General features: G+C 40.0%; 1 protein-coding gene across 2 annotated transcripts in view; it reads right to left on the reverse strand.

Annotated features, from left to right (window-relative positions):
- Nucleotides 1-9041: 9041 nt before the first annotated feature.
- Nucleotides 9042-14780, reverse strand: part of Ddx56 (putative ATP-dependent RNA helicase DDX56) — a 234228-nt gene continuing 228489 nt past the window's right edge. For both annotated transcript variants that reach the window (XM_067147356.2, XM_067147357.2), the window contains exons 10-11: nucleotides 9314-9523; nucleotides 9042-9217 (exon numbers count right to left, since the gene is read on the reverse strand). In XM_067147356.2, coding sequence (XP_067003457.2) covers nucleotides 9152-9217; nucleotides 9314-9523 — 276 coding nt within the window. In that variant the 3' untranslated portion in view covers nucleotides 9042-9151. The remainder of the gene's footprint in view (nucleotides 9218-9313; nucleotides 9524-14780) is intronic.

Genomic DNA, 14780 nt, shown 5'->3' on the forward strand with positions numbered 1-14780 from the left:
CGGTACTGTTTTTATGTAAATAATATTGACACTATGTAAAATAAAGTATTGTAAAGGTTAAAATCCCCGACCCGGCTGGGAATCGAACCCGGAACCCTCTGAATCGAAGGCTAGTACGCTGACCATTCGGCCAACGAGTTGGAGAGCTTCAAGTATTATTCTTGTTTAGTTGTACCTGTACCTTAATTAAGGCCATGGCCACTTCCAATTCCTAGGCCTTTCCTCTCCCATCATTGCCGTAAGACCTATCTGTGTCGGTGTGACGTAAAGCCACTAGCAAAAAAAAAAATTTGCAGATTTGAACAAATCACCCCAAGAGTTCCAGTTGCCATGATCAAGGATGCAGAGAAGTGTGCGTTCGAATCCTGCACAGGCAATGGCACATCTGTTGTCAATACCTGACCTTTCTCTCTACGTTCAAATTCTGTGTATATATGTTTTCTGATTGGAGCTGAGCCTGACGACCATAGATCTTCTTGTTTTTTAATTGCAAATCTTACTCCTCTGTAGAATACGAGGTCAATTGCGCTGGCGCAATTTGGAGCAAAGTAAGTTTTAAGCTCTTTTCTGTTTACTATTATGAAGCCTCCTTCTCTCAGAACTTGGGTAACTATTTCCGATTTCATGTTTGGCTTGTCTACCCTGCAATTGAGGTCCCCCGTGATTATTACTTCTTGATCGGCGTTTACTTTTTCTACTGCGTCGACCAATGTTTCAACGATGTCAACTGTTGTTTGTCCGGTATAATGTACATTCCTATTATCGTCAGGTCACTGGTCTTAACTACGATAGTGTTTAGTCCTCTTCGGACTTCCTTTACTGTCCCAACAGTCGGTTTGAGGAAACAAGAGACTTCTCCTGCTGGCCTGCCCTCTGTTGGAGTTGCACGTGTGTGGTACCCAAAAAATTTTGGTATGTCTATTGGTTCTAGTAGAAACGTTTCTGTGGCTATCATGATGTCAAAATGTTCTAATGTCTTTAGAGGCGTGTATATTAAGGCGTTCCTTAGTCCTTCGGTGTTCCAGGAGGGCCTTGGTTGTTGTCTTTTCCTGTGCTGTTGTAAGGCTACGATGTCACTGTGAGTTGTTATTTAGTTTTGTTCTTGGTAAGAGTCCTGGTTCTAAGAGGATGGTTGCCTAGTTGTACTTCCTCTTAAAACAATAATCACCATCACCACCACCATCCTGGTTCTAATCTTGGGAATTTATACCTTTGTACTATTACATTTCTAGGCCATAGGTTTGGATCATTTGCTTTTTCGAGATCATCAAAGTTGAATCCTACCTTAAATACCATAATCCAATGAGTGACTCTGTTTGCACACTGTGCAATGACATCTGTGATTGTTACCACATCCTAAAGTGTAAAAAAGTAAAAATACGCTATCTGAATATAGCAAAGAGTGAACCCACCAAACTCAATACTCATTCAAGTGCTCCTTATTATTATTATTATTATTATTATTATTATTATTATTATTATTATTATTATTATAGTTTCCCAGGCCAGAAAGGGTTTGGCAATAGCATGTGGCCAAGAACAATAATTTTACCACCAGAAGGAATGGAATGTTGTTACCTATGATATATTTCGTTACCTATGATATATTTCAGAAAATGATTCACACACATTAATGAATTACTGTTTGCTATTGGGGCTTTATCCCATATTGAGCTGTGCTAATCGAATATTGTCAGCTGCTTTGGAATTTAAATTTAATCCAGACATCAAAATCTCATTTAAATTTAGAGGAATTGTGAATGTAGTGTGCACTGTTCAACTGCTGGGCATATTAAAATCGCTCAGAAAGATTTTGCCTGTACATGCTAATATATACAGGTTTTATGCACTTTCTCTGTCAGTTACCTATATAAAAATCATACACTTTATTTACTGGTAGTGTAGGAGCCAGATACCTACAATGAGAATTTTTGATTCTTGAATGAGACATCACTCAGGAAAGATTGTATATGCTCACAATCAATCATTTTTGCTAGAATTATTAATAATATATAGAGCTAATTTAACAAGCTTCCTTCCTCGTTCCATTCTGTTACTGCAAACCCAACAATAATGGGCTACAGTGTGTGGTGTGTGTGTGTGTGTGTGTGTGTGTGTGTGTGTGTGTGTGTGTGTGTGTGTGTGTGTGTGTGTGTGCAGTTGGTACCAACAATAACAGCTACCCATGTCAAGGTGTTATTTCCAGAGTTAACACCTTCTTGTGAATTAAAACTTCTGACAGCTTCTTCGAAGTAATAAAATAGCACTTCTCCAATATAATACCTACTGCAAATCAAATATCTCAGCATCTACTGACATCTAGAACATTTTTGTAACACCAAAATATAGAGACCGAGCTGACATAGAGACCTCAAATCTTTAAAAAAAAAATAAAAAAATAAAAAGAGTTAACACCTTCTTGCACTGAGGTTTTCAATTATACTTACCTAGATATTTTTCTCCACATTCAGCCATGATGTGATATACTTGCACTTCGTCAAACAATCAACTGATAAAAATATTTAAGAGTAGAATATCGAGCTTGAGACAAGTTATGACTATTACTGTTGTGGTTTGAGTCATCAGGCCTTAGACTGGTTTGATGCAGCTCTCCATGCCGCCCTATCCTGAGCTAACATCTTCATTTCTACATAACTGCTCCATCCTACATCTACTCTAATCTGCCTCTCATATTCATACCTTGGTCTACCTCTACTGTTCTTACCACCTACATTTCCCTCAAAAACCAACTGCACAAATCCTGGGTGTCTTAAGATGTGTCCTATCATTCTATCTCTTCTTCTGGTCAAATTTAGCCAAATCGATCTCCTCTCACCAATTCAATTCAGTATCTCTTCATTTGTGATTCGATCCATTAATCTCACCTTCAGCATTACCATATTTCAAAAGCTTCTATTCTCTTTCTTTCTGAGCAAGTTATCGTCCATGTTTCACTTCCATACAGTGCCACACTCCAGATGAAAGTTTTCAGAAACATCTTCCTAATTCCTATATCAGTGTTCGAAGTGACAATTTCTTTTCTTAAGAAAAGCCTCCCTTGCTTGTGCTAATCTGCATTTTATGTCCTCCTTACTTCTGCCATCATTAGTTATTTTACTACCCAAGTAACAATACTCATCTACTTCCTTTAAGAGTTCATTTCCTAATCTGATACTTCGTGCATTACCTGACTTCGTTCGACTGCACTCCATTACTTTCATTTTGGACCTAACTTCATCTTGTACTCCTTACCCAAGACTCTGACCATACCATTCAGTGATTTCTCCAGATCTTCTAAAGTCTCAGATAAAATAACAGTATCATCAGCAATTCTCAGGGTTTTGATTTCCTCTCCTTGGATCGTGATTCCCATCCCACATTCGTTTTTGATTTCCTTTACTGCCTGGTCTATATAAACACTGAAAAGGAGGGGGGACAAACTGCAACCTTGCCTCACTCCTTTTTGGATTGCTGCTTCTTTTTCAAAGCCCTTGATTCTTATTACTGCTTACTGATTTTTATACAGACTGTAGACAATTCTTCGTTTTGGTATCTGATCCCGATCACCTTCAGAATCTCAAATCTCCAATAAACATTATCAAATGCCTTTTCTAGATCTATGAATGCTGTATATGTGGGCTTGTCTTTCTTAAGCCGATCCTCTAAGATCAGACGTAAAGTCAGGATTGCTTCACGTGTTCCTACATTTCTTCTGAAGCCAAACTAATTTTCTTCCAACTCAGTTTCTACTTGTCTTTCCATTCTTCTATAAATAATAAATGTTAAAATTTTGCACGCATGAGATACTAATGGTGTGATAGTTTTCACACTTGTCAGCACTGGCCTTCTTGAGAATAGGTATAACTACACAGTTCAAAAAAATTAGGGGAATATGTTTTTGAACGTATGCCATGCTCCACAAAACAATACCTCACACCCAGGTATATTACCAACTAAACCTTTTTTTACTGTTGAATACAGAAGAACATCGATGGATTTGTGTTCATTTTCAGAACACAAACGGAGATGTCCAAATAGGGGTGAAAACAAAGTAATAACAGTCCTCCAGGGTGAATTTTTATCACAGTTGGAGAGCTTCAGAATGGTGTATGTTCTCCACTAGCATTTATCACAGCTTGGCACCTACGTGGCATGCTCCGTATAAGTCGATGGAGGTCACGTTGTGGTATCAGGCCCCATTCTTTAATGACAGCCCGTTCGAGGTCTTGGAGAGTCTGTGGTGGAACAGGACGCCCACGAACACTTCTGTCAAGCCTATCCTACACATGCTCGATAGGATTAAGGTTGGGACTCACTGCTGGCCATTCCATCTCTTGAATGTCCAGTTCTCACAAGACAGCTCTGGTGATTTGCGCTACATGAGCCCTGGCATTGTCATGCATGACTGAAAATTCAGGGCCAACACTGTATGCAGTAACTAACACATGCTGTAACAGAATCTGCTCGATGTACGCCACAGCAGTAAGATTACCACAGACGATGACAAGATCCATACGGCCATCAATACTAATGCCACCCCACACCATCAAAGAACCTGGTCGCTTTCCTGGACAACATTTAGCATGTACTGCTCACCACATCGTCTCCATACACGTTGACGTCCATCATGCTGTGTCAGGGGAAATCTGGACTTGTCTGTGAACAACAAAGGTCTCCATTGGCTAAGTTGCCCGTTGACGTGGGCACAGGCATACAGAAGGTGAGTTGTGCGATGTTGCTGCGATAAACAGGGCACTCGAACAAGACATCTGGGTCGTGAGGACACTTCTCTTAACCTGTTCCTTACTGTCTGGTCAGACACTGTGACTCCAGTGACCCTCCTGAGGTCTTGTTGCAATTATGGCAGTTGCTGAACGATGCTGCAACGCACAGATGGTCAGATATTGGTCATCCTGTTGGGTTGTCATGCGTGCACGACTTTGTCCAACCCTCCTTGTGAACTGGCCTGTTTCATTGTAGCGATTCCACAAGCGGTGAATAACTGACGGAGAGACATTGAGATCCACAGCAACACAACGAAAAGTCCATCCTTCCTGGATCAAAGTGACGGCTTTCATGACCTGAACCTCGTTAAGATGTCTCATAGTATGTGCTGGCTGACGTACGTGCTCAAATGACTGCACTAGTCTGTGAACCTTACGACACATGGACGCATTGCTATTCACTTTGTTTTGAGGTGTCACCTGACAGTTCAATGCATGGCTACGCCTACAGATGGAGTATAACTTCAATTTGACATACCCGTAGTAGCTAAGGAGGGCTGCCTGGCCGAGGCAGTAAAGGCGTGTTCAGTTCGCCCGGAAGGACGTGAGTTAGAATCCCCGTCAGGAAGTCGTAAAATTTAAGAAACGAGATTTCCACTTCCGGAGGTCCACATGGCCCCGAGGTTCACTCAGCCTACACCATAAATGAGTACCAGGGTAATTCATGGGGGCAAAGGCAGCCGGGTGTAAAGCTAACCACTCTACCCCATCAAGTGCCGAGGTTACAGATAGTGGAAGCCTTTACCTTCCACCCCTCCAAGGGCCTTCATGGCCTGTACGGAGGTGGCTTTGCTTTTTTTTGCAGTAGCTAAGGTCTCAAGGTATGCTGTAAGACTAATGGAACCCCATCTACCACATTAACGTTCACATACCAGACGTTTCAAAACATGTTCCCCTGATTTTTTTGAACTGTGTATATTCTGTCAAAAATCGGATGGCACTTCTCCTGTCTCATACATCTTACACACTAAATGGAATAACCTCATCATGCTGGTTTCTCCCAAGGCAGTCAGTAATTCAGAGGGAATGTTGTCAGTTCCAGGTGCCTTGTTCCTGTTTAGGTCTCTTAAAGCTCTGTCGAATTCTGTCTCAAGAGTGGGTCTCCCATTTCATCAGCATCAACAGCCTCTTGTTCCAGAGTCATACCATCTACGTCTTTACTTTCATACAACTGTTGGGATATGTTCCTGCCATCTTTTTGCCTAGAAGTGGTTTTCCACCAGGGCTCTTAATATTCATACACCTCGATTTCCTTTCTCCAACGGTTTCCTTGATTTTCCTGTATGCAGCATCTATCTTTCCTAGGACCATCCTTCAACATCCTTGCACTTCTCCTTCAGCTATTCTTCCTTAGCTGTCCTGCACTTTCTCTCCACTTCATTCTTTAATTGCGTGTGTTCTTTTCTGCCATCTCCATTTTTTTTTCATTCTTGTACTTTTGTCGTTCATCAGTTAGGTCCAGTATATCCTGAGTTATCCACTGACTGTTAGTTGATCTTACCTTTCTTCCTAGCATTTCTTCAGCAGCCCTAGAGACCTCATTCTTCACGACTGCCCATTCTTCCTCTATTAGGTTTCCTTCAGGCTTTTCGCTTAGTCCTTGTGCAACATGTTCCTCGAAACAGTCCCTCACACACTCTTTTCTCTCAACTTGTTTAGATCCCATCTTCTTGCATTCCTTCCTTTTTCAATTTCTTCAACTTCACATGACATTTCATGACTGACAAGTTGTGGTTAGAATCCACGCGTGCTCCTGGGAAAGTTTTACAATCCAACACCTGGTTTCTGAATCTCTGCCTAATCATAATGAAGTCTATTTGATACCTTCCAGTGTCTCCAGGTCTCGTGCACGTATACAGACGTTGTTTGTGGTGTTTGAATCAAGTATTAGCAAGGACTAAATTACGATCAGTGCAGAATTCAACCAGTTGACTTCCTCTTTCATTCCATTGTCCCAATCCAAATGCTCCTACTGTACTACCTTCTCTTCCTTTGCCTACCACTGCATTCCAGTCTCCCATCACAATTAAATTCTCATCACCTTTTACATATTGTATGAAATCTTCTATCTCTTCTTATATTCTTCATCATCATCATCTGTTTACCCTCCAGGTTCGGTTTTTCCCTCGGACTTAGCGAGGGATCCCACCTCTACCGCCTCAAGGGCAGTGTCCTGAAGCTTCAGACTCTTGGTCGGGGGATACAACTGGGGAGTATGACCAGTACCTCGCCCTGGCGGCCTCACCTGCTATGCTGAACAGGGGCCTTGTGGAGGGATGGGAAGATTGGAAGGGATAGGCAAGGAAGAGGGAAGGAAGTGGCCGTGGCCTTAAGTTAGGTACCATCCCGGCATTCGCCTGGAGGAGAAGTGGGAAACCACGGAAAACCACTTCGAGGATGGCTGAGGTGGGAATCGAACCCACCTCTACTCAGTTGACCTCCCGAGGCTGAGTGGACCCCGTTCCAGCCCTCGTACCACTTTTCAAATTTCGTGGCAGAGCCGGGAATCGAACCCGGGCCTCCGGGGGTGGCAGCTAATCACGCTAACCACTACACCACAGAGGCGGACTTATATTCTTACTATGAATATGTAATATCGTTGCTGCACTATGAGTTTATCAATACTATTTTTTCCCAACTATCCCTGATATAGGCTCGTTTTCCCTGACATTCTCAAACATTTTGCAACATTTTGGCCCCTTTTAAGTTTCTTCCCTAACTTTCCAGGAGAGTGGAATCCCTGATGTTATAATGATGTATCCTCATGTTCAGAGCATGTTTGCAATTGAAGTACTGCACTGTAAGTTTTGCCACATACTACATTTGTGGGTACATAAGGTCTACATACATGTCCTAATATCAGATATATATTCTTGCTTGTCTCTTGCCTCTCCTGACCCCACCGAGCACTCCTCCAGTGAATGACAATTTGGAGAACAACCCACTTTTTTGCCACAAACAAGCGAGCGTGCAGTATTTGAGCACGTGCACGTAAGTATCTACCTAGTAAGTTGCTTATCTCAAGATTTCTTTAATACATAATTAAAGTTCACAGTCATCTAGCCATACACCATAAATTCAGAATAGTTGTAGGCAATAAGAATCTTCAGATCTTAACCCTTTCCACTCAAATTATTTGTATGTCCTGATTTCTCCCAACTCGCATTTATTTCTGTCAGCATTCTTCATATTTTAAAACCTGGTGTTAAGTACTGGTTGTAACAATATATACAGGAAGAAACTACAAAATTAATGAATGTGTGGTTTTTACATGACACAAAATCATGTTTTTCACTTTCTTAACGGTATGTCTTGAGTGTGTGTGGAAGCGTTCAAAGCAAATGCTTGGATGGAGTCCTGCTTGCTTATCCAACCAGTCTGCACTAAAATAATCCTGCATTTCTGCCTTACTGTTCATCCCCACGTTAATAATTACACCAATAAATGCCTTCAGCTCTTCTAATGTCACAGCTTTCTAAGAAAATCAGATCTATTCTGAAGTGGAGTATTTTGCTATAACTTCATTTCGGCAAATTTGTTTGTCTCATGGACAATAAAGGTTATCAACTGATCAGTAAAAAATAGCTACCAGTATTCTAGTTCTAAGTCTAGTGCCACAATTTATGAATACACTGACTAATCTGTAAGGAAATTTAGGTAATCCTGCATCACCCGTTCTCCGCGATCTCCAAGGTATGTTTGAAGACAGCACTGTACGACTGGGACCAGGATGAGTCAAAATACTATCGCCTCCTCCATGATTTCTTGCGATGCTGATATCATTATCGTCATTTAAATCACTAATAGATATATCACTTTCATCGCCAGATTCAAAATTTTCATCACTTTCATGGTCACTTTAAAAAAATCAGCCGAAATAGACACAAGAATCTCAGCTTCAGTCAGACTGTGCGCCGCCACGCTGCTTCATGCGACTACTTTCCATTGTCAAGGAAACGGAGCAATTTTAACAAGCAAAGAGAAACTAAAACACACCCATTTGGTTAATTTTGGTTTCCGGAAGGGACCAGCACTTACGAAACGAAGTACAAAAGCTTTGGCATTCCAGGTAACCTAGCAACGAGCGGTGAAACATTGTGTCGACCCGTCGACACACGAGCTATAACGCTGAATGACGGCTGTCGACCTCAGGTCGACACATGAGTGGAAAGGGTTAGTGAAACTCATAAAGCAGCCCTTCATTATGGTTAGATGCTCTTAACAGTACCTGGGTTAATAACAGGGGATACATTCATCTCTTGTATATCTACAAGACCTTTTATTTCTTTTTCTCATTTGAATGATTGTTCAGCAGCAACAACAACAAATATCATATATACACGGAATGATGGACACACAAACCAAATTTAGCTCTTCTTTTTCTTCTTAAAACCTGAGAATTCCATACTCAGGAGAGGATTATTTCTTTTTGCCTGAAAATAATCAGAAGATTAAAATTCAAATTACAAGGAGACCAGTACACAAAACCTGAGATTAAAAAAAGAAAAAAGAATAAAAATGGTGCTCACCTCATAACGTGCCTTAGTTTTGGAAATATTTCCAGTTGTTCCCCTACTAAAGGGCCGCTTTCTCTTATTTGACACACCAGCAAGTCTTTTAAGAGAGTGAGGTACCAGGTAATCAGGCACATCAGCTAGATGAGGCTGAAGTTTGACGGTGTGCAGAGCTTTGTCATGTCGCAGAACTTGGAAGTCTCTGGGGTTATCAACGAAGTAACTCTACAAATGAAAAAGAAATCAAACTCAGCTCGACTCAATGACAATACATTAATGGGAAAAAATTAAACATGTATACAGATATGCTTTGTGTTTTGTTCCTATTCTCATTCCTCAATGGGAATACAGATTAATATGGCTCAGATTTTTATGACATCATATTTTTATTGTAACTTGTTTTTCCATGCACAATTCTCTAACGGTTGTGAACTGGTCATATGAATGTATATTTGATCATATTTTAGTGTTGGCAATTGTGATCAAATCATCAAATAAGAGCATACTTTTAGTCATATTTATGTAGCTTAATAGCTTTCTGAGCGAAAGACTACAGCGCGTGGTCCTTGATGGATGCAGGTCTTCTCCCACCACCACCCTCTCTGGTGTCCCGCAGGGTATTGTCCTAGGTCCACTTCTTTTTGCCCTGTTTATTGATGACCTTATCGATACTGTTTCCCACCATTCATGTGAAATCCTTCTCTTTGCAGATGATTGTAAAATCTTCAAGCAGATCGAATCTCCTACAGATACAATCCAATTGAAAAGTGCTCTTGATTCACTGTCAGGTTGGTGTACTACATGGCGTCTTAAACCTCATCCTTCCAAGTGTTCCAGCATTTCGTTCACACTTCGTAAATCCCCTGTTCTACAAGAATATCACCTACTGAACCAACCGATTGCTCTTGTTGACAATCAAAAAGACTTAGGAGTGCATTGTGACAGTAAATTTTTGTTTGTCTCGCACATAAACATGCTATGTCACTCCTCGGTTTACTCTACAGGTTTTCTGACATCACAGATGTAAATGCCCTCCGAGCATTCTACGTTTCCTGTATCTTACCTATTGTTGAATACGCCTCTCCAGTCTGGTCCATTTCTGCTTCTTCAAACCTTTGCCACCTTGACCGTGTACAATATTTTTTCTGTGCTATCGTCAGAGCCAGGGTCCCTGCATGTTGGAACCTAAGCACTATCCGAGTGCTTGGGAAACTGAACCTCAAGACTCTTTCTGCTCGGAGGAAAGTAGCCGACCTAAAGCTGCTATACAAAGCAGCTAATGGTCTATTTAGGTCTCCAGATTTAGCTTCCTTATTCCCCCTCCACATCCCATCCCGTAGTACCAGAATGAAGACCCTATTCCATATTCCTTGCTCCCGGCTTTCTCTCACCCAAAGGTCCCTTTCTATATGTATTCCAGCAATGTTTAATACATTATCTATCAACAAGAACCTAGACATCTTCGTTAACGTTTCCTTCCTTCTGTCATGATATTTCTAATATAACTTCACTTTCTTTCTTGTTCTTTCCAGTTCTGCTCCTGTATTTACTGTAAATGTTCTTTGTTAATATTGTTGTTTACGTAAATATGTATTATATATGATTGTACAGTTTTTATTGTGTATATTGTGTTCTTGGTAAATATTTATATATCTTTCATTTTAGATTCATATCTATTGTACATAGCTCGGATCTTTGTAATTCGGCATTATGCTGTTGCTGATCCTGGATAAATAAAAAAAAATATTTAAAAAATTAACATTTTACCAGATATTGTTCTAAACATAATTTCATAATGCTTGTGTAGCTGATCGTAAGATAGTTTCTTTGCCAAACCTTGCATGGTGGTAGCAGGATTTACAAGGAATGTGCTGTCAAAGCCTGTGGGTGAAAGGTTCTGTATATATTCCTGGAATAGCACAAGTCCATTTAGGATGCCATTAGTATGACTCATTGCGCATAAAAAAGTAACAAATAGTTACTTTTCTCTTCCTCCTTCCTGATAGTAAATGTTCAGCTTTCTTCTTCTGCGGAGTGATCGAAAGGAATTTTAACCACACACTATCTCCTGTACAGTATCATTTTCTCTCTGCTAATGAGTAGTTCAGTGTAGTTTCAAGATGCCTAAAAAGAATAAAGTGCTCTGATAGTGTGAGTGTGTGAGGTTTTGTTAAAGATTTAGGTGAAAAGTACCTTAGTAGTGATGATGTATTTTATTTTGTAAAATGTAAGAGATGGAAATTACAGCTGAGAAAAGTTTTACAGTTCAACAACACTGCAATACTGCTAAACAGAAAAGCTGTGTAAATGGAGAAGAGGCCACATAAAACAGACAACGACTGCTGTTTGAGAAACCACACAGCAGTTCATCTCCATCAGGCAATGTATCTCAGTTTTCTATGGATCTCTTTGAAATTATGATTTTCATCAAACATTCCTTTATATAAAGCAGAGGTACCTAGTTTCCAAACGTTCTTAGAAAAGTACACAACTTATCCTATGCCCTCAGAGTCCATGTTAAGAAAGAACTATCTGACTATCTTTTATGACAATACAATGAACAAAATAAGAAATAATGTCGGCAGCAATAAATATGGGTCTCCACAGATGAAACCACCGACCTAAACAGTAGATGTGTGGCAAATGTTATTGCAGGCATTCTTAAAACTTCACCAGCAAAGCAAAACATTTCTGTTTGCATGTAAGGTGTTGGATACGGCAAACTACTCCTCCATTGCTGTTGTTTTTGATACTGCAAATTTGTTGGGTTCGGGTAAAGTAGAATGAGAGAATGTGCTTATCTTCATAACAGATGCTCAGTGTTCTGGTTAGGACCTTTTGAATGGGCGCACCTGCCTAGCATTTTTACAGACCGCCCGGCTAACATTACCTAGATGTGTGCTAGTTACATAATATTTATACATATTTGAGGCAGTGGGTGTTCCAAAACAAAATTTAAATATTGTAAAACTGTTAATTTAAATGATAAATCTTAATTATTGTCAGCATAATTGCATCAATTAAATCAGAGTTTAAATGTTTAGCTTGACTATCACATAATGTTGTGCATAAGCGGTTATAGTTTTGATTTAATTACATTTTTCTGTTGTTAATGTAAGCATTTTCCATTTATGCTTTACTTTTTAATTCACCACGAATATTGATAATATTTTCCATTTTCTGCGGGAATGATCTAAATGAATTGCCCATTTCATTTCTTCATGTTCATGATGCCAAGGTTTGTGTTCAAAAAATGAAAATGAAATCTAATTAGTTTCTTTAAGAAAGATATTATTATTTATAAATTTAAGAAAGAACCTAGTAAAGAAGAAGAAAGAACCTAGTAAAGGTTACAATTGAACAGATACAATTTCCAAAACAGAAATTGCTAAGGCTGGTTCATCTGGTGAAGTGCAAAGTGTTCAAAATGGTAAACCTCATGTGAAACATTCTCCTTAACACTGTCTGTCAGGCATTACAATGAGTGGTTCAAGCAATTTATGTGGTTAGTGGTGAAAGATAACGGCATGATATGTTCCACATGAATAAAATATACACTGAAGAAACCAGCAAAAAAGGAAGCGACGTGGGTGACTATACCGTGTGCAGGACTTTGAAAGGAGAGTTCAGTTGACCATGAACAAAGCAAGCTGCATACCGATTCTTGTTCGAGCGTAAGTGAAAAATGTGGACTTGAAGAAACTGGATTTGGGCAAGAAGAAAAAGGTCAGTTTCTCTTTTAAACAATTTACAGAGAGATGCTTTTCTTGTAGTCTTAAGATCAATGTATTAGTTGGCAAAAAAAAAACTACCACCACATACTACATTAGATTGAAAATAGCTCGAACACTGTGAGGCTGTGTATTGTACATACTTGAAGTATCTTTATGTTGATGATAATGCAAATTATACTTCACAAAGGATAATGCAGGAGTTACTTGATGTTATGGCTTCAGAAATTAGATGTGAAATATTAAAGGACATACATTCAGCAGATTATTTCAGTGTTCTGTGTGAAGAAACTACAGATATTTAAGTGTTGAAGCAACTTACTGTATACATACGAGGACGGTTTGAAAAGTTCTTGGAATCACCGCTAGATGTCAGTGCTAGAGCAACGAGGTTCCCCCGCAATAATCACACATCCTTTGTGAGTGAACACGTGGCGCGTCAATGCTCTAGCTGCAGGAGTGTGGTAGTGACGACTCTTTGTTGTTGTTCCCGCGTAGTGATTTGCGACAATGGAAAAAACTGAGATTCGAGCAGTGATTAAATACTTTGTAAAGAAAGGTATGAAAGCAAAGGAAATTCATGTCGACTTTCAGAACACACTGGGGGACTCTGCTCCTTCATTTTCAACTGTTGCCAAGTGGACCAGCGAGTTTAAATTTGGTCGGGAGAGCTTGGATGATGATCCGCGTAGTGGACGGTCATAAAGTGTTACGACCCCAGAATTTATCGCAAAAGTGCATAAAATGGTCATGGAGGATCGTTGTCTGAAAGTGCGGGAGATTGCTGAAGCTGTAGGGATATCTTCTGAACGGGTATATTATATTTTAACCAAAGAATTGGGTATGAAAAAATTATCCGCAAGATGGGTGCCGCGGCTCTTGACATTGGACAATAAACGCACACGATTGGAAATGTCCGAACAAAGTTTGGCCCGTTTTCAGTGCAACCAACAGGATTTTTTGCGCCGGTTTGTGACTACAGATGAAACTTGGGCGCACTACTATACCCCAGAGACAAAACAGCAGTCAAAGCAGTGGAAACATGCTGATTCATCACCACCAAAGAAAGCAAAGGCAGTGTGTTCGGCCGGAAAGGTCATGGCCTCAGTTTTCTGGGATGCAAAAGGTATTCTGCTGATAGATTATCTTCCTACTGGCCAAACAATTACAGGGCAATACTATGCAAACCTCGTAGACCAACTACAGAAAAAGATATGCGAAACAAGGCCTGATTTGGCAAGGAAAAAGGTCATCTTTCATCAGGACAATGCTCCCCCGCACACAAGTGATATTGCCATGGCAAAACTTCATGAACTGGGGTACGAATTGTTGCCACATCCACCTTATTTACCTGATTTGGAACCATCAGACTTTCATCTATTCCCCAAGCTGAAAATTTTCCTCGGTGGACGGAGATTTTCTACAAGGGAAGAAGTGACAGCCGAATTGGAGAGGTATTTTGCAGGCCTGGAGGAATCTCATTTTCGAGATGGGATCAAGGCATTGGAACATCGCTGGACCAAATGCATTAGTCTACAGGGAGACTATGTTGAAAAATAAAAGCAGTTCCACCGAGGTAAGATAATTCTAGTACATTCCAAGAACTTTTCAAACCACCTACATATGAGAGGAATCTGAAGACAATTGAGAAGGAAATGGAATATATAAGTGGATGAATAATAATTATAAAGTCATATGCATCAAGTAAAGATAGATTATTGTGGTTATTGTAATGAAGGATGAGATATGAT

The sequence above is a fragment of the Anabrus simplex genome, chromosome 5 (genome assembly GCF_040414725.1).
Source record: "Anabrus simplex isolate iqAnaSimp1 chromosome 5, ASM4041472v1, whole genome shotgun sequence".
NCBI lineage: Eukaryota > Metazoa > Arthropoda > Insecta > Orthoptera > Tettigoniidae > Anabrus > Anabrus simplex.